Below are 27,941 nucleotides of genomic sequence, written 5' to 3'. Positions count from 1 at the left end.
TCATCACTTCCACTCTTCGTTTTTCATGTCCTTTTTCCTAGTCATAATCAAATATACAAAATAACTTGAGCATTGATATGGAGCAATATCCACTAATCATGTCCAAGGCGCTTTACAAGGGGTCCCTAGTCAACAGCAACAACTAAACTTGTGGGAAGAGATATGCTGCCTGTTAGGCGATTTTACAATTTTTTTGGGGAGAGACAACGCTGTTAATGGCTAATACTTATTTTTGCTGAGTACAGTAACAGGATGTGAGTAAAGGGCCTTTGCCAAGGACATAACTGTGCTCCGCTCAGATCAGGACTCGAACACTGGCCCTTTCGATCCCAAGGCCAGTGTCATAACACCAAATCACATACCGCACAATAATAAAACAATCTGACCACTCTTGCTTCAGAATCCGCCCCCCCCCCCCCCCCCCCCCCCCCAAAAAAAAAAAAACAAAAAAAAAAAACAAAAAAAAAACAAAACAAAACAAAAAAACAAACAAACAAAACAAAACAGACAAACAAACAAACAAAATTATTAAATATTTCTATATATATAAATATATAGTAAGCAACTGTTATGCAGAGCTTCCAATGCCCAAATCCATAAAGTGAGGAAAATTGCCGGGATTCTAGGGGTTGCTTCAAGTCCTTCACCAGGGTCCAGGGACCGAGTCCCAGGGGAGGTCCAAAGAATGTTGAAAATAACACTTTGAGAGGGTCAAAACTCATATGACCTGAGGCTATATTTCAAGAACTTGCAGACAATAACTATGGCCCATCTCTTAAAACCAAACTTCATTTTCACCAACAACGTGATACTAAAGACGACGTTCTGAAGAGAAAGGAAAGTTATGAAAAATAAAGTCTTGAGTTGTTGAGATCAATCATGTCAGAGCAAGTAGCTAAATACACACATGGAAGAACTGACCACAAATCAAAATGTATAGATAGTATGCGGTTGGCTAAGAAGCTCACAACATTGCCATCCGAAAATATAACGGATCAACACACAAAACTATGTGTAACCATGAACTTTTATAGCTTGGCTAATACAGTTTTAGCGGGAATTACTCATAAACGTGGATGGCAAAAAACAACAACAAAGACCTGAGTGACGTCAACTTCATTCTATCTATACATCAGAGCTCTTAACAAGGAGAAAGTGAAAAAAAATTTTTTTGACAGCAGTCAACCTCATTCCGCATGCCTCCACCTCCCCCTGGATGTGGATCAACAAGTACAGATTTCCGTAAAAAACGATAATTGAAAGCACTGTGGTATGGTCCATTTTCTACCCTACCCAAAATGCCAACAGTCAATGATTACTGCTATATTTTATAGAGTCCCTCTTTTGCAATGCTTTCTTCTCCTGCGTGAAGACAAATTCTTTCCGGGCCGGACTGAATCGCAACTCTAGGATGTTGTTGACCTTCTCGACAATCTCGTTACCGACAGCTTGTTCTGCCTCAAAGTAGTGGTGTTTGTAGGTGTCACGGTTCAGGTAGGTCAAACGGAAAACGGATCGACCTGTCATTTGTAGAAAGAAAAAGGTTTTAAAAAATGATCATAACTCATTCCAAATAAAAATACATAAATATGAACAATGCGCTTCACAATGTTTCACTCATTCCCTGGCAAGCCATATATAATCATATTTCCATTTCATACAGTATCAGTCACTTGTTAGGCGTACTTGTAATAATAATAATAAATAATAATAATAATAATAATAATAATAATAATATAATAATAATAATAATAATAATAATAATAATAATAATAATAATAATAATAATAATAATAATAATAATAATAATAATAATAATAATAATAATAAGAAGAAGAAGAAGAATAAGAAGAAGAAGAAGAAGAAGAAGAAGAATAGTAATAATAACAATATTAACAATAATAAGCATATTTCTATACAGCCTTTTGTCGAAACCTCAAAGTGCTGAAAAACCAATTAGACATTGTTAACACAGAAAACAATAACCAACCAATATCAAAACAATAAGAGAATGAAGAAGGCACCAAAAACACCAATACAAAAGTTATATTAAATGCATTTTAAAATTCTATCAAGGAAGTGTTCAGTTTAAACATATGTTTTTAGACGTTTTTAAAAAAAATATCTGTGGAGCTCGAAAATCTGACCACAAAATAAATGAAATTAGCACAGCAATTATTGGACAGGACGAAATTTTACAGTTGTCAGAAACACTCATAAAAATGGCTTATCAAATAATGTTGGATGGTGAAAAAATAAACGATTTATTCCTACGCGAAGAAGAGACGAAAGTATGAAGCGAGATGAGTTTTATGGCAACAAATTTGCATTTCGATCAAAGGCAAGCTTGGTGACATACAAATAAAATTTTAAAAGAATCAGTATGTCACAATGCTATCAACAATGCATGATGACATGAATGTAAGTGGCGAAAAATTAAAATTAAAACCAGACTCGGTTTTCTTGTAGATTTCAATGAAGAATGGTGTTGATGGCATGGACAAAATGGCCCAAATGTTTTCATCAAAACAGAAGTCAAAAAGGTGGCTGACGTTTTTTTTTTACATTAACATCACTGATGCCACATGCATTGTTGCATTCATTGTTTTAAAATAAAATTATGCCACTTCATCTCATGAGTGGAAAGAATGCAAGGGTCTGACTTCAATATTTTTGTTGCATTGGACCCAGCTGAAAACCAGCTTATGAGGCAAATCACCATTCCAACCATTTCCCAATACCGTGAGGAGACAATTTCAATTTCAATAGAAATCCTGGGGGGCTTCAAAAATTGTCTTTAGCCAGGAGAAAGTTCACTGCAGCCTCACCATTTGCTAAAGGTTTGGCTATATAATATGCACACAGGCATACCTGCCTACTTGAAAATTTCAAATTCAGTAAGAAATACAAAATTCATCAGTAATTAATGGTCAAATTTCAGTAATACTAAAGCAAACAAAAATAATGATAGATACACCCTTTTATATATGTAAAATAAACTTACAATGTTATATGGAGGACAGCCTGATAAAATAATATTGGGGTTCTTTTCCTTACAAAAAGCTATCACACCATTGTCTTTTCCTAGCATTGAGATTTTTTATTGTAGCATGTGGTAAATAATGAAAAAAAATGATTATTTTTTAATTTAACGTTGCAACCATTTGTATCAGTAATATTTCTTCTATTTCCGTAAGTCCGTAATTGTCCTTACACTTCTGTAACAATTACAGACGTTCCGTTCCGTAATAATAAGCAGGTATGCACAGGTAATGTTTCATGAACACCTTTTCAAACCATTTTACTGGACAAAGAGATAGAAAAATAATAGCCTTCAAACTTACCGTTACTTTTAGTTTCATGGACATCGCAAGCTGCTACATTGTCAGCGTCGTAGGTGAAGGGTTTTTGACGGAAAATACGAACTGTTCCCTTGCCAGATACTGGATCAATTTCAATTTTCTCTCCACTTATGCCTGGCAACAACAAAATAGATGAACAATGAACGTAATAATTTGGTTGAATTTTACCAAAAACATGTTTTTAAAAAGTGTAAAAAAAAAAAAAACCACAAAAAAAAACAAACTATGTGAGCCATAAAAGTTATAGGCTTTGTGGTCTAGTGGTATGACACTCGCCTACAAATCGGAAGGTTCTGGGTTCGAGTCCGGAGTGGTGCATAGTTGCGTCCTTGGAAAAGGCTCTTTACTCACATTCTCTCATTGTACTCAGATGTAAAATGAGTACCTGGCCGTTAACAGCCTTGTCTCTGTCCAGAAAAATTGTAATATCGCATAACAAGTGTCAGGTCTCGCCCTACATGCTAAGTGTTGCTGTTGGCAGGTATGCTACTTGATAACAGATGATGACTCACTCATACCATGGTGTTGGTAATGACTTTTATCGACTGTATGACATGGGATTTCGGTTCCATTTTGTCTGCCAGGGGGAATTTATGAAGCAATGTTAACTCACTCAACCCTAACACCGACTATATCCGTAGTTTACCCGAGTTACTTTTACCCCATGCCTATTTATTAAATTTTTCTGAGACAAATTATGATAGGCGTAGTATCAAAGTTAATGTTTTTAGATTTTACATGTTAATGGTAGTTGAATAAAACTATCTATATACATGCTCATTTTAATACATTTTTTCCAATTTTGAAAAGAAGCAATTATCTCTAGGATTGAGTGAGTTAAGGGCATTGTACCTGGTAATTCAATGGAAATGTGCTGTACACAAATGTCCACATCAATAAGTTATCATATTTTCCATATTTAAGCTTACCTAAATTTTATTAGTATGAAATAGACTGTCACAAAATTCCTTTTTTTTTTAAAATCTACGTGGATAAAATAAAAAAACTACAGAAAATAATAAATCATTGAATAACTTTTTCGAAGTTTTTTTATTTAAAAAAACAGGAAAGAAGTAGTTTTAATAGACAGGAAAGAAGTTGTTTTTTTTTTGTTTTAATAGACAGGAAAGAAGTAGTTTTTTTTGTTTTAATAGACAGGAAAGAAGTAGTTTTTTTTGTTTTAATAGACAGGAAAGAAGTAGCTTTTTTGTTTTAATAGACAGGAAAGAAGTAGTTTTTTTTTTGTTTTAATAGGAAAGAAGTAGTTTTGTTTTGTTTTAATAGACAGGAAAGAAGTAGTTTTGTTTTGTTTTAATAGACAGGAAAGAAGTAGTTTGTTTTGTTTTAATAGACAGGAAAGTAGTTTTTTTGTTTTAAAAGACAGGAAAGAAGTAGTGTTTTTTTGGTTTTAATGGACAGGAAAGAAGAAGTGAAATACTTGCCTAATTGCACCTCAGTGTTTGGCTGTAGTTTATGTACCATACTGACCATGTACGATTTATATTGGTGACTCATTAAAGACTCGGCTATCCGCTGGTCGTCTTCATCCATCGTCTCCACGTTGCCCCGGGAACCTGTCAAGTTTAAAAAAAATAATGATGAAAATTTCAATGATCATACAAATTTTTGACCTTTATTAGTTTTTGTTTTTTTTCGGACATATGGGAAGCCCAACCTTGGAAGGGCCTTCTCCGAGGTCAAGAATTCTATAATATGGGTCTTACTTACTTACTTATCCAAACCAGCGACCACCTAAGCTCTAGCCCTTTGGTCTTTTGTGGTTGTTCCAGGTGATTAAACAGTGCATAATATGGGTCAAAAACTGTATTGTAACACCCCCCCCAGTTTTATAGTTTCCTATAAATGTAACCATTATATATATATATATATATGAGCCAAGGTCAAAAGGTGCCCGCCTGATACCAGTGTTAACAACATTTGATTTTTACTTAATTATGGGCTGTTTTCATTGGGTTAATGCTTGTAATCAATTGATAATATGAAGAAGAGATAAAATGAGATAGCTCAACATACTCTGTACAACAGAATATGAAATAAACAACTTGAAAGTGAAATCTGAATGCTGTTTGGCATGTGCTTAAAACGAGGTCAACGCATCACCTTTTTAGAAATCATGTAGAAATTAAATGTGATGTTTTAGCTCACGTGATTGAAGTTTGACTAATAGTATAAAGTCAAAATTTACTTTTAAACGCAATTGCAGTATATTACATATCTGATAAGTTTCATATAGAGTTCTTAAAAAGTTGGTGTTGCTTGTGACCTTTGGTGTCATCAAACACAGCACAATACTAAGACTCGACACGAAACTTTAAATCTCATGTTTAAGGTTTATAAAATGTTTTATTATGAGAAAAGGCATAGATTTACTATCTGAACTCAAATCTTGGAGTGAATGTATACTGTTGTGCCGATATTGAAGTTTATTGGTTTTGGTGTCATTTGTCACAAGCAACACGGCATGCGTGAACACGTGGAAGTTTGTTTCGTTAAATGGCGATTCGCAATTTTGATCAACCCTTCTTACCAGTCTTTGAAGTGCAGCACTTTCATTTGCCTTTCCAGCGTGGCTCCAGGCAGAAAAGGTAAGTTGAACTTTGGTGTCATCGCTATTTTACATTGTCACAAGCAACACTTGATATTGGATATTATTAAGTGCCACCAAAAAATTATGTTTTCAGCTGTTATTCTATTTACAAATATGATATTATGACATCTCACATAAAACTGTGATTTTGACACAGTTAATTATTTCCTTGTAATTCTAATTTTTTATGTTTCAGGGTTGTATCAATCAAGGAAAAGACAAAACTCAAGCTTTTGACGAATCCAGATAAAAGAAGGGTTGTCAAGAAATTTGATTTGATTTACTATTAACACACTAAATTACTACAAATTAGCAGATTTGAGCAGTAGGGTGGATGTTACCGTATGGTTACATGAATTCATTACCATGGCTGATATTTATCTAGTGTTTGTGTGACTTCTGGTACTTTTTGTGACCATTGGTGTCATTGGTTAAAATGTCACAGGTGACACTTAAGTTTGAAGTTTCTAATGTATTTCTGTTTTCATGTTCTTCAAAACTTGAAATGTCATTGAATTACATTTAACAGGCTATATTACATGTGTTCAGTTGCTATTCTTGATTTATTGAGGCAAAATTGCGTTCTAGTGCCGATTTTGACCAAAGTAATAGCAACAATGGTATTACTAATTTCTAAGTATATTTCCAATTTGAAAGTATTTAGTTTCTTAAAATATTATTGAATTTCATTTTAGAGTAGGTTATTGTGATTTTTTTACTGAAAATATTGATATTTTATGGAATAAAGTGTGATTTGGTGTTGCTTGTGACATAAGTAATGGTGTCACCGGTCGTATGTCACAAGTCACATTCAGATTCTCTATTTTCCATGTATATTTCTATTTTTGAAGTCTTTGGTTTCTGAAATATTATTAAATTCCATATTTATCTGTGGTTATTACACTGGTTTGACCGAAATTAATGATATATTGTCGAAATTGCAATTTGGTATTGCTTGTGACATAAGTAATGGTGTCATCGGTCTAATGTCACAAGTGACACAATGTCCTAAATAAGATATGCTTTGGTCACATTATTTCCCAACATTTTATTCCAAAAGTTTCTGAACATTGCTGGTAATAAGCATATGCAATATTGTTGTTGTTGTTAATGTACAAACATTTTTATGAAATAATATATTTGCATTCTATGTTGCTTGTGACCGATGACACCAAAAAGCAACATTTTCTCCAATAGTTGGTAATATCATTGTACTATGATTGTTGTTGATTGTGTCTTTTTGTCTATAACTTACTAAATAAAGTTTGATACTCAACAAAAATCATTTGGTTATTGAGTTTTTTGTCTCATTTTGGTGTCACCGGTCACAGGTGACACCAGCAACCTATAGGTATTGTTGACGATATTATGCTGCGGTAGACCTTAAAGTTATCTAAGGGGCCTTTCATTCATGAAGTACAGGGTTTTTGCTACACATATAGAAACATGAATGGACTATTATGTCACTTTTATTTTGAGAAAAAAAATTGGCACCTTTTGACCTTGGCTCATATATATATATATATATATATTATATATATATATATATATATATATATATATATATATATATATATTCTTCTTCTTCTTCTTCTTCTAGGTTCCATGCCTGGTCCAGGCTTCGGATACTGCATGAATTATCTCTCTCCATTCCTCCCTGTCTCTTGCCTTTTCAAACAGCTCTTGGATTGTTAGGCTGGTGAAGCCCTTCAGTTGGTCTATGAGTGTTTTTCTTTGTCTCCCCCGGGCGCGTTTACCAGGTATTTTTCCACAACTTGCCAGGTATTCATTCTTATCTTTCCTTACTATGTGTCCGAAAAAGGATAGTTGTCGATCCACTATTAAGGGCATTAGTTTCCTTTGTTGGTATGTTTGTTTTAGCACTTCTTCGTTCGTTTTGTGTGCAGTATACGATATTCTCTGCATCCTTCTCAAGCACCACATTTCAAAAGCTTCAATGTTCTTTTGTGTTTCTGCATTTGTAGTCCAGCTTTCGCATCCGTATAACAAGATTGGCCACACGTAGCACTTCAAGACTCGGAATCTAATCCCGAACGACATCTGTTTGTTTTTCAAAATGTTTCCCAGGTCCATGAAGGCCTGTTTGGCTTGAGTTATTCTTGCTCGTATGTCTCGGTTACATCTTCCATCTGTTGTCACTATTGAACCTAGGTATTTAAAACTTTCTACGTTGGTAAGTTGCTCGCCGTGAATCGTTATATTGCAGGTGTTGTTGTTTTCGGGGTTTTTCTGTATTACCATGCATTCCGTTTTGGTGATATTCACTTCCATTCCCTTGGCTTCACTATCTACTACCACTTTGTCAACAATCTTTTGAAGTTGGATTTCTGATGTTGCAATGAGTACCGTATCGTCTGCGTATCTTATATTATTTATGTTGTGACCTCCCACTTTTATTCCCTCCATATTATTTATGCCCTCATGATTGTTTCTTGGTATAGATTAAACAGATCTGGTGAGGCAACACACCCTTGACGGACTCCTTTCTTAATAGGAATGGAATTTCCTGTAGAGTTTCCGATTTTGATAGATGCCTGCTGGGTGTAGTATAATGTTTGCATGAGTCTGAGGTCTTTCTCATCAGCGCCAATGGAGTGCAGTTGTTTTAGTATTTCTTCGTGGCGTACTCTATCAAAAGCTTTTTTGTAGTCGACAAAACAGAGGTATAGTGGGGTCTGAACCTGTATAGCTCTTTCACTTAAAACACGGAGGAGGTATATTGCGTTCCTTGTCCCTCTGTCAGGTTGGAATCCATATTGTTCTTCTGCGATTTCGGGGTTAATCTTATTCCTTAGCCTGTTGATAATTATACGCAACAGTATTTTGTTGATGTGGCTTATTAAACTTATAGTTCTAAAATTTTCGCATCTGACTGCACCTGCTTTCTTTGGTATTGCTATGAAAATAGAGTTACAGAGATCTTCTGGAATTTTCCCAGTATTGTATATATTGTTGAATAATATGTGAAGTTCATCAATTGCTAGATCTCCTAGGCTTTTTAATACCTCTACAGATATTTCATCAGGGCTGTTGCTTTACCATCCCTCATTCGTTCCATGGCATGTTCAATTTCACTTTTGGTGATGTTTGGTCCGCTTAATGGTTCTTTGAATTTCAGTGGTGGTTCATTTCTATTTGGATCATTGTACAGTTCGCCTATGTATTCTACCATCGGCTTTCTATATGTTGTTCTTCAAATAGCAGTTCCCCTTGTTTGTTTTGGATACAACTTCCTGCTGCTTTGCTTTTCCTTTTCCCTGATAGTTCTTTTATTCTTTGGTGAGCTTGTTGGGGGTTGGGTTTGTATTCTCTTTCGATTTCGCAGCATTTCCAGTCTAGATAGTTCTCGTGTGCCTCGATGCATTTGGATTTAATGTGGTTGTTCAATGTTTGGTATTCTGCAGACCCTCTGTTGCATTTTCGTCTTTCTTCAAATAGGTTTAGAATTTCATTTGTCATCCATTCCTTTTTGCTGTTTATTTGAGCTATTGGTAAATGCTTTTCTGCAGTTGCTTTGACACACTTTTGGAATATATCAAATTGTTTTTCACATTTTTCATTATCAGGTTCACTTTGGCTTTGTATCATGAGTGCATTTTCAAATTCTTCTCTCATTTTTGTTTGTATGCCATTGTCTTTGCATAACCTGTAATCCCTCTTTATTCTACCAGCTGTTCTCTGAATAGCTTTAAACTTTATCCTTATTGTACAAACAACTGGGACATGGTCACTGTCTACATCGGCGCCTGGGTAGGTTTTGCAATTTAATATGCCATTTCTGAATCTTGATGATACTGCTATAAAGTCTATCTGGTTCCTTGCTCTGTCCCCTGGTGATTGCCATGTCCAGGTTCTTCTTGGGTGTTGTTGAAACCAGGTGTTTGAAATCATTAATTTATTTGTTCTACACCAATCTGCCCAGATGTTTCCTCGTTCATTTCTGTCTCCGAGTCCATGTGGTCCGATTATGTCACCATCTCTGCCTCTGCCAATCTTAGCATTTAGGTCCCCCATTACCATAAGAATATTTATTTGGAGCCGTTTCATTTCTTTCAGAATGTTGTTTAGTTTTCCTATATATATATATATATATATATATATATAAAAACATTTCAAGTATAATTATTATTGTTTAACTTCTACAGTACTGTTTTATGTCACTAGGACAATCTACGGAAAGTGTGTGTAATCGTTATTGTTGTTTATGATTGTGTGTATATATATAGATAGATAAATAAATAAATATATAGATAAATAAAATGTTCCACACACAAATAGAGAAAAGACATACTATTTTCTCGGATGAGGTAAAAGTCCAGACAGTTCATGTTGCCTAAAATCCCATCCAAGTCGATGGGTTTCCCTGCTTCGTTTTTGCCAACTTTTTCCAATGTATAATTCAAACCTGTAGATTTAAGGCATTAAAAAGAATTCATTAAATATGAAGCAAATATAATACAGTGCTGATGGTGTAAAAAACTGAAAAGGGAGGAAAATTTTGAATGATTGCCTTTAAGACTGTATGTTAACTTGTAACATGTCGCCACATACAGTATTTTTTCCTGAAGATGGAAGTATGACTAATGCTTGAGTTATATCAATACATTTTCACATAAAGTTGTTTTGTTTTTTTAATCCCTTTAATTACTTTTATATAAGAAAGTAAGGACTTATCTCCCAGAGCGAAAACATTTTTTAAAAATAAAATGAAATATCTTTTTTTAAATCACAAAATTGAGACTTTTTCTCACTTACCTGGTCTTAACCTAATTTTTCTTTTCTTTATAATTTTCTCCATCAATTCCCTCATAGTGACAGACATAGATTCCACTTGCAAAGTATTGAATCCCTGGTTCGGAACGTGTCTGGTGATGGGAAAGTTAAAACTATAAATTGTGAGTTTTTATACATGACCCACACATCAATCTGGTATATGTCAGAATTAAAAAAAAACCCCAAAAAACTTGAGCTTTTATATAGCGCAATATCCAAACACCCAAACAATCAACAACAAAAAATAAAATTTAAAAAACATTTTTAAAAACCAATATGGTCCAAACACTAACACTCCCACAGAGAAAAACACAAAACTACAGAAATTCTTTCTTCATTAGAACGATCTCGGAGTGGAATGGGCTGGATGAACTGGTCATCATGGCACCACACCTAAACGATTTCAAAACCCGACTGACATGGGCCCGCGCCCAATGAGGACGCAGCTGAACTACAACAAGACCATTGGTTTCTTCAGCACCAACCATACAGATACAGATACTAATAAAATCACCAATTGTATTGTCATACTACATCTAAAGAATTAGAAAATGTTTCGAGAATCTTGACCCATATGCAACATTCCCTTCCCTTTGGACCATTATCATTCTAATCCAGGATGACCATCAGTCTGACATTTACCGCCAGTCTGTCTAGACTGATGTCATAAAAGAAGAGTGTCACCAAATTACATCCATCTGAGCATAGCTGACAAAATATGACACAAGACACGATGGTGATACTCGGAAGATGATCATTATCATCACTGGAAAGCAGGTTTGGGGTAGATGCCACTAAATATCGGAAAACTCCCACTTACGGGATTTCCACCATAGATATCATAATAGGAATGTAAACTATTTGAATTAAATAATAAAATCATAGATTTTCACTTTCATTAATTAAAAAAAGTAATAATAATTCTAAATAATAATAATAATAATAATAATAATAATAATAATAATAATAATAATAATAATAATAATAATAAAAATAATGATAATAATAATAATAAAAACAAAAATACTACTACTACTACTACTACTACTACTACTAATAATAATAATAGTAATAATAATAATAATAATAATAATAATAATAATAATAATAAGAAGAGAAGAAGAAGAAGAAGAGAAGAAGAGAAGAAGAAGAAGAAGAAGAAGAAGAAGAAGAAGAAGAAGAAGAAGAAGAAGAAGAAGAAGAAGAAGAAGAAGAAGAAGAAGAAGAAGAAGACATTTATACTGCACTTGACCCCATGTAGAACAAGCTCCAAGCCCTTTCCACGTTATACAGAATTTATGAGCAAAGCACATGGTATACATACAGAGTTATAAACAATGAACTTACATGGTGACAAAAACAGTCTTTGGTTTATCAGGAGCGTTGGGCACCATGGCAAATTTAGTGAATCCATACTTGGACACAGGGTCAGTAGGTACAATAGGAGGAAAATCTGTATCAATCTCTCCGTCGTCCTCGGCCATGTGGATGGAAAACTTGTTCATATCTTCACTGGGAAAAAAAAAAAAAAAGATGTGAAGAAAGAATGGAATATAATAACAATACTTCTTTTTTCTTTTTTAATCTGGTGTTTTTACTGTGCATGCCACACTTTTTGGTCTTTTCAGAGCCAGTAAAGTGGAGGAAAATGGTTTAGTTGAAAAAATTTTGATTTACGATAGAATGAACCCAAAGAGAAGGCAAAGGGGACTGGTTCAAACAGGGGAATTGATGTAGATTTCAAGAATAATATACATTCCAAACAACAAATATAACAGAGAGATGATTTGAAACACGCACACCTAGTGAAACAAACATTGTTGAGCCCTTAGTCATAAGTTACACACACACACACACACACACACACAACTGGAAAAATAAACATTGTTGAGCCCTTAGTCACAAGTTACACACACACACACACACACTTACACAACTGGGAAAATAAACATTGTTGAGCCCTTAGTCACAAGTTACACACACACACACACACACACACAACTGGAAAAATAAACATTGTTGAGCCCTAAGTCAAATGTTACACAATCACCTGGATAAATAAACATTGTTAAGCCCTTAGAGCATGGTAATAAACTTTGAATAACAATAACAGTACATAAAAATCGGTGTATAGTACAAAGAATTTCCGACAGGATGGAATAAAGTATTATTATTATTATCATTATTAATGACCCTTGGATCAGGTGTTCATGTCAGTTTTACAGTATGGAATAAAAATACAAACTTTGGATTAATGGGTCCAACGACAGATTCCAAATCTGGTTTGCGTCCTTCCTCTGTGTACTGCCAGCATACAAGTCCTATGACCTCTTTACCTTTGGCATTGGCAGTGACGTTGATCTTCAGCGGGTATCCGCGCTGGTCTGGCGGTGCAAATGGAATGAATATCTCCAACTTTCTAGTAGCCATGCCCCCTGCAGTCTGGAAGATTTTGGGGAATTAGAGCAAACAAGAGGTCAGTAAAAAATGATGATGATGATGATGATGATAACAATAGTAATGAAAAATAATGATGATGACAATAATATTGATAATAATAATAATAATAATAATAATAATAATAATAATAATAATAATAATAATAATAATAATAAATAATAATAATAATCATGATGATGATGATGATAATAATTATCACAATAATAATATAATAATAATAATAAATAATAATAATAATAATAATAATAATAATAATAATAATAATAATAATAATAATAATAATAATAATTACAATGATGATGATGATGATGATGATGATGATGATAATGATAATAATAATAATAATAATAATAATAATAATAATAATAATAATAATAATAATAATAATAATAATAATAATAATAATTTCATCTTTCTAAAACATGCTCCTGTCCAAAATCCAGATGAATGATAATTTGTTAAAATTAAGTCTTGTTGTTAAAGTCCCATGAAGCAGATGGCTATTCCGATTCTCCCCAATCTCCTAAAAACTATGAACTAAGTATAGATAGTATGCGCTTGGCTAAGAAGCTCATAACATTGCCATCCGGAAGTATAACGGACCAACACACAAAACCGTGTGTATCCATGAACGTTTATAGTCGGGTTAAAACAGTTCAGTGAGCATTACTCAAAAACGCAGATGGCAAAAAACAATAACAAAGACCTGAGTGACGTCATCTTCGAACTATCTATAGAAATATAATACTCACCCTTCCATCAAACTTGGCGTATTTGAAAAACGGATTGCTGCCCTGAAGCTCCAACTCCATTAGCTGTTGAGTCAAGGAGGAAACTTGAGAAGCTCTCTTCATCCCTTTGTCAATAACATCCTTTCTCTTGGAGCTATTTTTGACATTTTTGCTGTGATCATCACTATTGCCATTATTGTTGATATTGGTAGTGCTGTGAGGGACGTGAGAAGAATCGGCATTGTCTTCATTTTCGTTGACATGACAGGACACTTCAGCTGGTGGTGTTGGTGTTGCGATAGGCGGTAACTCCTTCCACTCAAACAAATGACTCTTGTTTTCAGCTAAGTGGAGGAGAGAAAAAAAGTATTTAAAAAAACCTTTCACCCTCTCTCTAACGACTATGAGAAAACAGCTATGACTATAATAATAATAATAATAATAATAATAATAATAATAATAATAATAATACATGACATTTATAACACGCATTTTCATCACTGGGTGATGCTCAATGCGCGAAACAATAATACAGTGACATTATTATACAAATGAAATATTATACATACTACATCAACATAATATTATCTTATTACAACAATGTAATAACTAAACATAAAGTCATTAATACAAGATATGTTATAATACATCCACATGCTATGTCAAATACGGAAATAATATAAAATCATGATATAATAACATAAACTAAATCAGCATTTTTTTTGTTTGTTTGTTTGTTTGTTGCTTTAGGTCTCTTCCAACACAATTGAGGTTATATGAGAGACCGCTGAAACAAAAAAACAAGCAATCTAACAAAAATAGTACAAATGTAAATCAAAATCATAACCTAAAGATATCATAAGCTAAATTATAAATAACCAAGAACAAACAGGCAGAAGATTTACAGAAAAAAATATTCCCCTGTCAAAAATACAATCACAAACCAAAGAAGCAGGATAGGCTAGTAAAGAGAAGAAGAAACGACATCACTATCGGATCGTACACCCATGCGAACATCATAGGTATATGATTCAAGGGTGATGCTCCCATCCAACCACCCGCTAAATCAGCATTCATATTGGGGTCAAATTACAAAGATGCATCAATCAAGATGTGTTTTAACAAAGAGTATAATGTTTTTTATTCAGACAAATGTATTATTGCTATTAGAATTTCACACTGTATTTGTTTTTATGATAAAAATAATATAATATATAATATAATTTTCAATTTTTAGGTCATATCAGTGTGAGTAAAAAGGAAAAAAAAGAAGAAAATGGGAGAGTAGAACGTTCTAGAATTACAATTAGAGCACCTTACAAAAGTAAGGCAAAGGGGGATTGGTACAAATAGGGAACATGTAGATTCAATGAGCACACCATAAGTTTACTTAGGCACTAGTCCCCACAAAAAGGAACATTTTCCAATGTTTACACGTCATTATATATATATATATATATATATAACGCATTCGATTCTTATGGTGATATGACTCATTCACATCTTTCTAAATGACTAATTTGACTTTTCCATGATTTGAACTAAATCAAATGTATTTGATTCTTACGGTGATATGACTCATTCACATCTTTCCAAATGAATGTTTTGACTTTTCCTTGAATTCTCTTGTCCTTCTTCAGCTTTTCCAACCTCTGTGCAGTGTTTGATCTCCGTCTGTGGGCACCTGTGATGATAAGATATTTTTTAAAAAATAAGAAAAGACATGAGCTTTTTTATCCTGCTCAAGGCTCATGTCAAGAGATCCCAAACCTACAGGAATATTCGACATCAAGAACCAGACATGAAACCTGTTATGTGTTATTTATTTTTCTTTTGAGAAAAAAAAAGCCTGTGATGCTATCAGCTAAAAACCCAGTTTACACATGAGCAAGGTGAGAAAATGAAGAAAACTAAAGAAATGATATTTGATTTTAGGAAAGATGGTAACATACATGAAAATATAATTATTAAAAAAATTTTAAAAAACGATAATGTAGATAAAATGAAGACAAGATTATTCATGATGAGGAGACTGTACTCCATAAATGTTGACAAAGCAATTTTATCTTTGTTTTATAAATCGTGTATTGTAAGTCTTTTTTGTTTCTGTGTAGCTGCTTGGGGTGGAAATTGTAAAAAATCTGAAGTGATGAAAATAAATAGAATAATAAAGCATGCTAATCAAATGTTAGCAAATGATGGATGGAACAATTTTGAAGATTTTCACAAAGATATTGCTAATGTTAAGATTAACAAAATTCAAAGAGACAAGTGGGAGGCAGGATTGGATTATTTTGATCAGTACTGATCCGCAACCCATTCCAGCTCGTGTCAGGGTCCACGTAGGGGCATTCTTCCCCGCCCGCCTCCTGGGCAACGGTTGGAGTATTCCGAAAGGAACTTTCTAACCGGCTGATGACACGAGTTTCTATGTGTCTGAGGTGACGGATGAAGGGAGGAATCAACCGCCGTGGCCAGATTGCCCTAGTTCACGCCATAAGCTGTGCTAGCCCCATGACGCTGGTGGGGTGAAGGGAAACTGTCACTCTACAAAGATACCCTCCTGGACTCCCAGCCTAGACACCATTAATGGGTGGACAGAGCTCATAGCCTTGGAAAGCAGTCTGTTTAGGAGAAGGAAAACTCCAACTTCAAACCACCACTGCCTTGTGGATCTGGGAAGATGAAAGGCTATGGAGTCACATCCAGAGAATAAAGAACCGCTGAAGTCGGAGTCGCAGAGCCGAAAGGCGCAAATAGTCTGGAGAGGGAAACCAACCCAAAAATTAATGTGACACGCATCCTCCTCACAATGATGGACAACAAAACTGCCGGACGATATGGCGCGAAGTCTGGGGATTCCCGCAGGACGGACCTAGCGTCGAGCCCTGATAAACAGGGTTCACCCAAGCGATCTGGTGGTACCTTGCCCTCCTACTGTGGAACCAGGGTAGGAGATGCAAGGTTACGGACTACTGGAACTATCAAATTGCTACAATGGAATGCAGAAGGGATACAACATAAAAAGACTGCCCTCTCCAAGTTTCTTCAGGATGAGAAGATAGATATTGCCTGCATACAGGAGACACAACTCACAGAAAACATTAGGTGTTCAATAAGGGGATATCAACATTTTAGGAAAGACAGAAAAGAACGGAACAAAGGTGGAGTAATCATCTTCGTCAGAAATGACCTAGCGACAAATGAAATAACGACAGATGAATCTGTTGAAATATTGGCTGTAAAAATTACCAAAAACAAATTGCAATTCACAATATATAACTGTTACAGCCCACCATCTGAGAATCTGCCAATTGAAAACATAAGAAGTGAAGAAGAACAGTTCATTGTTGTGGGAGACTTCAATAGCCACTCCCCAAGCTGGGGATACAATGACTTAGACAGAAAAGGTGAAACCCTTGAAAATTGGCTTACAGACAGTAAGTTTCAAATTGTCAGAAATGAAGATGACCCAGATACATACTTCTCAAGAGCATGGAAGACAACATCAACTCCAGACCTAACTCTCATATCTGAAGATCTCACCGGTAAAGTCAGTAAACAGATAAAGGAACAACGGGCAGGAAGTGATCATCGTCCCATTCTGGTTAAAATAACTGAAACGGGAACGAAGAAGAAGAAGAAGAAATAACTGAAGAATATGCAAAAGACAGAAAGGCACCACCTCCGAGATGGAATTATAAAAAAGCAGACTGGACTCTGTTTTCAAAGTTGACTGATAGTTATACAAAAGAGATAAACTGTAAAACAAGGAATGTAGAAAAATCAGCCAAAGCTTTCACAAAATCAATCATGAAAGCTGCAAAAGAATCAATCCCCAGAGGATCAAGAAAGAACTACTGTCCAGGATGGACTGAAAAATTAGGAAGTCTCAAAAGCCAAGTCACTGAACACAGAAAAAAAGCAGAGAGAGAGCCAAATGATGAGAATATGGAAATTTACAAAGAGGCTGAAAAAACTCTCAGGAAAGAAACAATAAAAGCAAAACAGGAAGCATGGCATGAAAAAACCAGACAACTTGACTACGACAGAGACGGAAGAAAGTTATGGAACCTAACCAAAGCTCTAAGTGGACAAGAAAACAGATATGCTGCACCATCAGTAGAAGATGATCAGGGGAGGATTCTCAACAAAAAACAAGCAGCAAACTGTTTTATGAAGCAGTACTCAAGTGTTGGGAGTATACAGATTAGAAAAGAACGAAAACGAGAAGTCCACAAAGAATTGAGAAAACACAAGGATACACCCAAAGAATCCACAGATGATGTCATGTTCAGTTCGATTAAAAAAGAAGAAGAGAAATTGCCTTGAAATCTCTAAAAACGAACAAATCACCAGGTCCAGATGATGTTACTAATGACATGTTGAAACACCTAGGAACCCTCACAAAGAGGAAAATGAAACAACTGTTCAATGCAAGTTGGAAACAGGGTAAACTTCCGCTCAAATGGAAACAGGCAACCATGATACCAATAAAAAAGGATGGCAAGCCAAAAAATAAACCCGAAAGCTACCGACCAATAAGTTTGACAAGCTGCTTGGGTAAACTGATGGAGAGAATTGTTAATCGCCGTCTCCAATGGTATTTAGAAAGCAATAAGTTGATATCAGATGAACAGGCTGGTTTCAGACAATTTCGCTGCACAGAGGACCAGATAACATACATCTCGCAGCTGATCGAAAATGGTTACCAAGAAAAAAAACACACAGTCACAGTTTGGGTGGATATGGAAAAGGCATTTGACAAAGTCTGGACAAAAGGACTACTTCTCAAACCTAAGAAAGCCAACGTTTCACACAACATGTTTGCATGGATTAAAGATTACCTCACAAATCGAAAAGCAAGAGTCCAATCTCAAAACTCTAAAAGCAAGCTAACGAACATGACAAATGGAGTACCACAAGGCGGGGTTCTCTCACCAACCCTCTTTGTCGTTTTTATCAATGACATCTGCGAAACCAAATGCAGAGGAGTAAAAGCAGCCATGTATGCAGATGACCTTGCACTGATATGCACTGAAAGAAATATTGGTACTGCAAAGGCCAGGATACAGATGACTCTTGATGCTTTGAGCAAATGGATAAAAGACTGGGGTATGAGAGTAAATGCTGATAAAACCACATATACACAACATTCAGCTGATCAACCAAAAAGCAATCTATGCGATTAACTTTGGATGGAAAGATTCTGAGAGAAGACCTTATGCCTAAGTATTTTGGAGTGAAATTTGACCCTCGACTCACTTGGAAACATCAAATAGATGAAAGTCAACAGAAAGGGTACAAGAGAATGCAGCTTCTCCGAAAACTTGCTGGAACGCAATGGGGAGCAAACTCAAACGTCCTGAAGAAGACATATCTTGGATATGTAAGACCTGCAATAGACTATGCCATATCGGCATGGGGAACGTGCTCACAGGCTCAATTTCAAAAGGTTGAAAAAGTCCAAAACCAATGCCTACGCGTGATCACTGGAGCAATGAAAACAACACCAATTCACAAGATGGAAACCCACACAGGAATAAAACCTCTCAAAGAACAACGAAATTTAAAAATAATGACACAATTCTCAAAGATAAAATTCATGGAATCCCAACCACTGCATCTAAGTACAATGGAAAAGAAAGAGAATCGACTCAAAAGGGAAAACTTCATCGCCTTGGGACAAAAACTAGAGAGCAAATATAAAGTGACACCAAAGGAAGATATTGCCCAAATCAATGTCCCAAATCTCAAACCACCACCGTGGAAAAAGAAACAAAAATTCATAACCATCAACAAGAAAAACATTCGAAGCAATAATGACAATGCTCAAACCCTGAAGATGATCGATAAAAAATACCCAATGACCAACTGGATAAGAGTTTATACAGATGGCTCAGTTTCCGGCCCCCTCATGAATGGAGGTGCTGGTGCACTCATACACTGGACAGATAAAACAGAAACAAAAATATCTGTATCAGTGGGTTCAATGTGCACAAGTACTAAAACTGAAGAAAAAGCCATCCTCAATGCAACAAAAGAACTATCCAGAGATCACAGACTATACGGGAAAAATGTCGTTTACTTGACAGACTCTGATGATGCTCTCCGGTCTATTGAAAATTACCAGGACTCTGAAGCCGCACACACTGTGGAGGCCCTTGAGGGCTTATCTGATAAAACAGGAAAAATTGTGCTGCAGTGGATTCCAAGTCATGTAGGTATATATGGAAATGAAATTGCCGATCAACTGGCCAAAGAAGGAACCCAAAAGGAACAACCGAAGCGTCAATCACTTACCATCAGCAAAAGAAAATAATAAAGCTAAAAATAGACAAAGAAAGGAATGACACACACCTAGAACACAACAAGCAGGATCCAATCCATGCCATTCAGCGAAGTAGCCAAGTCACTCTATTCCGCCTCCGAACAGGACACAATAGACTAAGAGGACATATGTTTACAAAGCTAGGTATTGGAACAACCCCTTATTGCCCATGTGGAACCGACCATGAAACCACTTTACATGTGCTTATGGATTGCCCATTATACAACGTGCAACGTTCGAACCACTGGGTCACCACTACAACACTCAACACAAAGCTCTATGGCGAGGCTGAGGACCTAAAGCGGACCACAGACTTCATAGCAGATATCGGACTGCAGCCATAGATGTCCATCAGAGGAACGAAGAAGAAGAAGAAGAAAGAGACAAGTCCCACCCTCTGTACAACGAAATCAAAATATAAGCCAGAGGAGTAACAGACACATGAAAACCAAAAGACAAAGATATTTTAATTAATATTTACCACCAGCAATACGTACTTAAGGATGATTTTTATTACATGATATTTGAATGATACTATATTCGCTCTACAATCTATTTATCTATGCATGTTTACATGGTGCTATATTTTCATTATGTATTCGTTATTTTTACATTCAACTGCAACGCTTGCTTTTTACTTTTTATCAACCTGTGTGCAATCCTTCCCAATCTATTCTCAAAATTCTATTTACATTACAAATCCATTATTACTTTCATGTCCGATGTTTATAGCTTTGCTTGTACCAGCTGTATATTTTATGAATATCTTATTATATTTGATGTTTATTGTGTTTTAAATTCGCTTCATATTTTCATCAATTAGTAAAATGACAGTGTATAAATCTGTGTAAATATAACCATGAATGATGTGTAACATTATGATAATTTCCATTCAGGATCAATCAAGTATATGCGGCTATTAGGTCTAGTGGTATGACACTCGCTTTCGGGTCAGAAGGTCCTGGGTTCGATCCTCGCGCTCGGCACATAGTTGAGTCCTTGGAAAAGGCTCTTTACTCACATTCTCTCACCGTACTCAGGTGTAAAATGAGTACCTGGCCGTAAGCAGCGTTGGCTTTGTCCAAAAAAATTGTAATATCGCCTAACAGGTGTCATGTCCCGTCCTACATGTTAAATGTTGCTGTTGGTCAGGGACCCATTGTAAAGTGCTTAGAGCACGTTTAGTGGATATTGCGCTATATAAAAGCTCAATTTTAAAAAAATATATCTTAACTTATCTTAAACTCTGGCTCCTTGACCTCTGAAGGACTACTTTTTTTCCTACGCCTACAACACTAGTCTATCCATCAGAAAGTAAAAACAACCATATCTAATCAGACCAAGCTACCAAGCCATTGCATGTGAACAGGTTGTATGCGGATCAAATACTGTACACAGGGAGTAACAGAGCCCTTGATCAAAACACATCATATCAAATAGTACAATTATAAATGGATATATATCCCTACCAAAGTCCATATCTGGATGTACACAGGGAGTAACAGAGCCCTTGACCAAAATACATCATATCAAATAGTACAATAAATGGATATATCCCTACCAAAGTCCATGTCTGGATGTACACAGGGAGTAACAGAGCCCTTGATCAAAACACATATCAAACAGTACAATAAATGGATAATATATCCCTACCAAAGTCCATATCTGGATGGATGTCCATGGAACCCTTAAGCTCAGAATCAGACGGACACTCCCCATTGCTGTCACTGCGGTTACTTGTGTTCAGACCATTATTATTGTTGTTGTTTCTGTTTCTGTAAAAAATGGAAATTGACGATCATCTTTCACCTAATGTAAGATAGTGTGGTGTTTCTTTAAAAAACATGTTCTCTCTTAAAGAAGCTTACCTTCACGACCAACGCAAACTATCTCCTCGCTCTCTAATGTTTATTTGTTAGAACATTTGTCTTGACTCTTAAAGAGCTAAAATAAATCAAATAAATCATTTAACAATAATAATAATAATAATAATAATAATAATAATAATAATAATAATAATAATAATAATAATCTTCATCATCATTATAATAATAATAATTACAATAATAATAATAAAAATAACAATAATAATCTATTTTAAAAAGTGTAGCGTTGGGAATCAACATTGTTCCGTACAGCCAAGGTTAAATTTTTATCATCGAGCAGAATTACTGGCAAATCTAAAAAACATAAAACTATATTTCACAGATTGATATACCAGTAACTTGCAAACCTTTCCTAAATTCAGCCCTATATTTATTGCCCGTTGATTCAAATGGTTATTAGAATATCTGTTCATTGTTAGAGTCCTTTTAGTTTTGGTCGCTAGACCTTCATCATCGACTGTTTTCCTCCCAGTCAGGGACTCCGGTAGGGTCAGGACAAAACTAAGTAATCTCATTCCAATACAAAGACATAAGAAAGCAATTGGAAAACAGATACAGGGGGATTGAAGACACAGTAAGTACCTCCCTGCCCACTATAGGAGAAATTACCAATCAGGTTGTAATAACAAATAGATAAATGAATAAATACCCAAATTACAGACAAAAAATACCTTCTATTTTCTGGCTCTTCATTAAATCGGCACTCCGTGATGATCCACTCTGACATATTGGTGTCGTCACTCGTCACAAAGGAATTCCTGATATGCCCAATCAGAAACTCCACATTGTCCATCATTGCCATGATGAGGCTTAAAGTCCTTAAGGTCAAGGTCAATCTCTTTAAAAAGGCCTGCAAATTGCGACTTAATTCTTAAAATGAGTTTACTCTCACAATGTTCAAAAAGATCTCTAAGTCAAAGTTGCAAGTCTTATAAAATGCAAAAGACGAGAGTGTGTCCATCACAGCAAATCTTAAGGAAAAATCCCATTTGTATCCGCCATTTTCAAAAAGCTAATATAAGTAGTTGCATAGTTTTTATTTATTCAAAGAGAAAAACAGGACTGTAATCAGATAAATCTTGCATCAATACCTAGGGTCTTTATTTTGTTAGGATTGATTGTGAGGCACTCCCTGCCATAATTGCCAACTATCCAAGATATCCGTACAACTGTCGTGTGACTGAAAATATATAAAACAATAAAAAAAATTAAAACTCGTGATTTTAGTGGTTTGATAGAGGTTAATTTTGTTCTATCTTTGTTGTAAATAAAACTAATTCAAGGTAAGAAACTACTATTACTATTTGTAATGTACGCATGAAGAATTTATCGAGAGCCTTACAATAAATTTATTATACACCATGAATCCCTGTCATTCTAGACATTCATTCTTTTTGGTTTTCTTGTGCACATGTGAGAAGTTCAAAGTTCAAGTCCTTAACTCTTTCAGTGTTGAGGTTATATTTGCATTTCCATCACAAAATGACTGACATCTGATTGAGGCAGCATGAGAATGACAAGGTAAGACAAAGCGACATTCGAATTCGTTGCAAAATCTCAATTACAATACCCCCCTCCCCCCCTAGGGCCAATTGAATCATGTTCTGATGGAAGAAATGATACCATTGGTTCAATTTATAGTAATTTTGGAGAAAGTAGGATTGGATTATATTAATTATTTTTGCCTTTCAAGACCGGCCGCACAGTGCAGCCAATGGCACTGAAAGAGTTAAGATGCAGAAGGCACACCATGCCCATCACTGCAAATCTTAGATGAATGAAAGTGAAATGCGTGTTCAAATAATATGAAGTCTTCAATGTCTATTACGTCAGGTGGTAGCACAGAGTGTAGTAACACACTATAAAGAATATCTCCTACATCCGTGCCTCTTCAGAATTGAATGAAAAGTTTCTGACTTAATTTAGATCAAATGCACTCAATTTCAATAGTAGATGACGATGATGATGATGACAATGACGATGATGATGATAAAAGAATATGAAGGGTGGAAGAAGATTTATCCCCTAGAGTCCTGTCTACAACGGCAAGAGAGGATTTTTTTATTTCATTAGGTACTATGACTTTGTGGTAAAAGGTGAACGTCAATTTGGCAGTCAAATAACTGTGGTGTAAAGGAAAAGTTTTTCTCTTACAGCATAACACTAAACACAATGTCCAAATAAAATCAGGACAAAGAAAAAAACATATTGTGATAGTGTGTGACGGCATCCATTCTTCTACAGTACGAAGTGTAGTGTAGTGTAGTGTAGTGTAGTGTAGTGTAGTGTAGAGTAGGCGTATGATGAGCTGGGTCAGTTTGTGAAATGGGCAAAACAAAATTTCTTCTGACCTCTTTTTCTGATTTCAATTTCTAGAATCAGTTCTACCCTCTGCCCACTCTACTGCCTCCCCCCCCCCCCCCCTTCTTTTATGTGTGTGTGTGTGTGTGTGTTTGCGCACGCACAATGGAGTTTGAGTCTGAATAGCCACGCGAGACTATTATAGACAATGCCATTTTTTAAAACACAATTTTTGGTATTATTAGAATCGTGCTGAAAAGCACTTTAAAATGATATAGGCCTAGGTTTCATTGAGCTCAATCCAATTTGAATTTTTTACCAAGGTACCTACCGGTCACCGGTAAATGGTTTGCTGCTACAATACAAGCAATGGATGGACCTTGCTCTGTATGTGTGTGTGTGTGTTATTTTTTAAAAATCAAACAATACAATATAACCCATTAAAGGCGATATTCAAGGTCACCTGTATGTTGTTACTTCACTGTTACCGTGTACGTAGATTAAAGATCCTGAGGAAGTGCCCGGTTGGTAACGAAAATAATACCAAGATATCTGCGATATTCCTCTTTATAACGAAGTTATGCGTCTTTAATTGAACCCCCCTAAAACTTAGTAAAAGCGAACGGCAATTTCCAGTCATAACTTTCTTATGGGCGAGTTGGGTCACAATTTGACTCCCACTACTTAGGTAGTCGCATCGCCTGTGGCTGAGCCGCTGATCGAGCCCCGATATCGATGTTACGGCTCTGGAGTGAAAATTGTGTTAACCGGTGAACATAGTTTTACTTCCATTGCCGTGGAATCGCTTCCTGTGCACTAATTTCGTCACTTCCGGTCTCATTTTAAAGAGGAGAAGCCAGCGCATCAGGCGGCGTTTTCAGATTTTTAATCCGTTCATTCTTTGTTCAGATGCCAGCTGTTTGAAAATTTGGTAAGTTTTAACTTCATTTTAAATACATTTTTCATTATATTACCTATTTTTAATTAATGTTATATTATTCGCCAACCATTTTTTTCTATTTGTGTGAATTTTGGTGGTGATTGATGCTGGCGAAAGCGTCTTTTAGTGACTTTAAATACGATGCGTGTTCATGAAGTTGGCGACGGCCAACCAGGATTGCCTCTCGATGTATCCCCGAGTCTCCTGTGTACAGTGCAGTCTGTAAACTATCGACTGCTTTTGCTTTTGTGACTTGTATAAATAATTTCAAGCTGAATAATTGCTGTAAAAAGACTGAAAATAGTCCCATCCATAATTTTAGTTTTATTTTATGAATGAATGTTGAAACTGAAATGACTTTTTAACTGGGATGATACCGGACAACTAAAAATTATGTTCCACTGATATTATTTTTTATCTTTTATTTTTGTTTGTTCTGCAGGTTAAGTGTATTGGTTTAATTTAATGTGGTTAATTTCAATACAAATAATACAGAATAGCATGATAGAGTCAATTCAAGTGAAAGTATATTTCATTCATTACTTTACTCTTTACCACAACAAAAATTATTATATAACTTTTAATTTTGTTGATTTAATCATAATCGAAGTACTTTTTTTGTTTTCAGAGTCAGACGTTCATTATGACACCACATTTTCATGTTTCATTTCCTGCCTTGTATTTTTAAATATGAAATTGAAATAACAATATGAATTTGATTGTCTGCCACCTCCAACTCCCGTCGTCTGCCGCCTCGAACTCCAGTCGTCTGCCTTGTATTTTTAAATATGAAATTGAAATAACAACATGAATTTGATTGTCTGCCACCTCCAACTTCAGACGTCTGCCTCCTCCAGCTCCAATAATCTGCCTTGTATTTTTAAATATGAAATTGAAATAACAACATGAATTTGATCATCTGCCGCCTCCAGCTCCAATAATCTATCTTGTATTTTTAAATGTGAAATTGAAGTAACAACATGAATTCGATCGTCAGTCTCCCCCAACTACTTCTGTATCATTGCTTGGACTTCGATGTATTTATTCAGTATCATTACCTGGATATTGCCTGTGTCTACATTCCATGCAGCCAACAACCCATAGTGCCTAGATTTTGTTGTCTTCTGTCTTTTGCCACATCTCAGCCATCTTATGGATTTAAGCGAGTCAGTACGTGAGTACCCTTTAATTATCTGTTCTCTTAGTGATGTTGAATGCAAAGCAATTATCAAATTTTCTAAAGTTCATTTCAATTTTAATGTAGTTTAATAGTTAGTCATATGATACATCTCTTCGAGATGTTCAGTTTGATATATGACATGCCTATGTTGCAGAAAGTTTGCAAAGTGTCGGTATTTATCGGCTTATTGTTTGTTATTATGTAATATGTTACGTAATATTCAATTTTGCATTTTCAGGTTAAGTTTTCTCTACCACTCTTATGTAGTTCTTGTTTTTAATTTTGCATTTTTATCACTGACCATGTTTGCATATATAAAGCGGCAAGCTTTTTCTCCCGAGTACTGTTGGTGCCCAAATGTCTTGTCCAAGGATGCAAAAACATTGGGCAGTACATTTGCAAGTTGCATTTACTGACACTTGTTCAACTTTATTTCTAGCCCTGTTCATTGTTTTTTTGTTTTTTTTCTTCTCTCCGAATACCAGTCATCTTTCGTCTGTTGCTCATTTGCCAATGCCAAATATTAAGTGCCTTCCCCAAGGACACAACTTTAGTGTCTAAATTCATACGTTTCGCTCCTTTCCTCTTGTTTTAACAATTTTTGTGTTCAAAATTAATCATAGCCATAGTATTGTAAGCATGCTCTGGAAGAAGACCACCCTCAAATCTGTTTTTAAAGTTATTATCCGTTCCTCGCGCCTTTTTTTTTCATTTTCTAGGGTTATGTAATTGCATGACGTTGCATAATATTGCATAATAATCATTTAATTTTTTAAAAAATTGCTTCGTCTTTCCTTTGCGATCATTTTGATATATGGTTTTATATGTATTCCAACCCAAATAACCGTGATTTTCCATTTCCCCGCTTTTCGGTTGCTCTCTGGTCACAGTTTTAGTTTCTTTTTTCCTCTTAAATTATATTAAGTATTTTGGTCCACTTTTGCGGACTAATAATCCCGTAACTTTGGTTCTAATTGTCACATTGTCATAATTTTGGTACCATTGAAAAGTGTATTTCTTGCAGAATAGCATGAGACTATTTTGAAAACAATTGCTGCAATCTCAAATTTTCATGCAACTACCTACACTACTGCTGCTCACTAAACTGCCTAAAGTTACCGTGTACGTAGATTGTAGACACTCTAACTCTAGTAAGTATGCAAAAGAAGTAGAACTCATCAGAAACAGTTCGTTCATTCGCCAGTGAAAGTGAGAACGGAACAGGACAGGTGAATATCACTCACACTCAATTTTATTTGGAATTGGAACAAGAAGAGAACTGGCTGTAAAAATGTTTTCACTTACATTCTGAGGAGTTATGTTGATAACGGAAGTTCATAGTCAGAAT

General features: G+C 35.3%; 1 protein-coding gene across 2 annotated transcripts; it reads right to left on the bottom strand.

Annotated features, from left to right (window-relative positions):
* Positions 1-1,186: 1,186 nt before the first annotated feature.
* On the bottom strand, positions 1,187-27,941 carry LOC144979810 (target of rapamycin complex 2 subunit MAPKAP1-like). 2 transcript variants are annotated; one of them, XM_078926941.1, is made up of 12 exons: positions 27,899-27,941; positions 22,844-23,352; positions 21,940-22,061; positions 15,523-15,639; positions 13,977-14,299; positions 13,010-13,206; positions 12,112-12,276; positions 10,747-10,856; positions 10,283-10,396; positions 4,805-4,936; positions 3,345-3,476; positions 1,187-1,520 (listed from the first exon to the last, which is right to left on the bottom strand). In XM_078926941.1, exons 2-12 carry the CDS (start codon positions 22,972-22,974, stop codon positions 1,309-1,311), a joined length of 1,755 nt encoding a protein of 584 aa, XP_078783067.1. In that variant the 5' UTR covers positions 22,975-23,352; positions 27,899-27,941; the 3' UTR covers positions 1,187-1,308. The 2 variants fall into 2 exon arrangements, with proteins under 2 accessions (XP_078783067.1, XP_078783066.1); XM_078926940.1 differs by having other exon boundaries at positions 27,838-27,906.

The sequence above is a fragment of the Berghia stephanieae genome, chromosome 9 (genome assembly GCF_034508935.2).
Source record: "Berghia stephanieae isolate SIO BIC M18660-M18661 chromosome 9, UCSD_Bste_1.3, whole genome shotgun sequence".
In the NCBI taxonomy this organism is placed as follows: Eukaryota; Metazoa; Mollusca; class Gastropoda; order Nudibranchia; family Aeolidiidae; genus Berghia; species Berghia stephanieae.
This window is presented reverse-complemented; position numbering and strand designations above follow the sequence as displayed.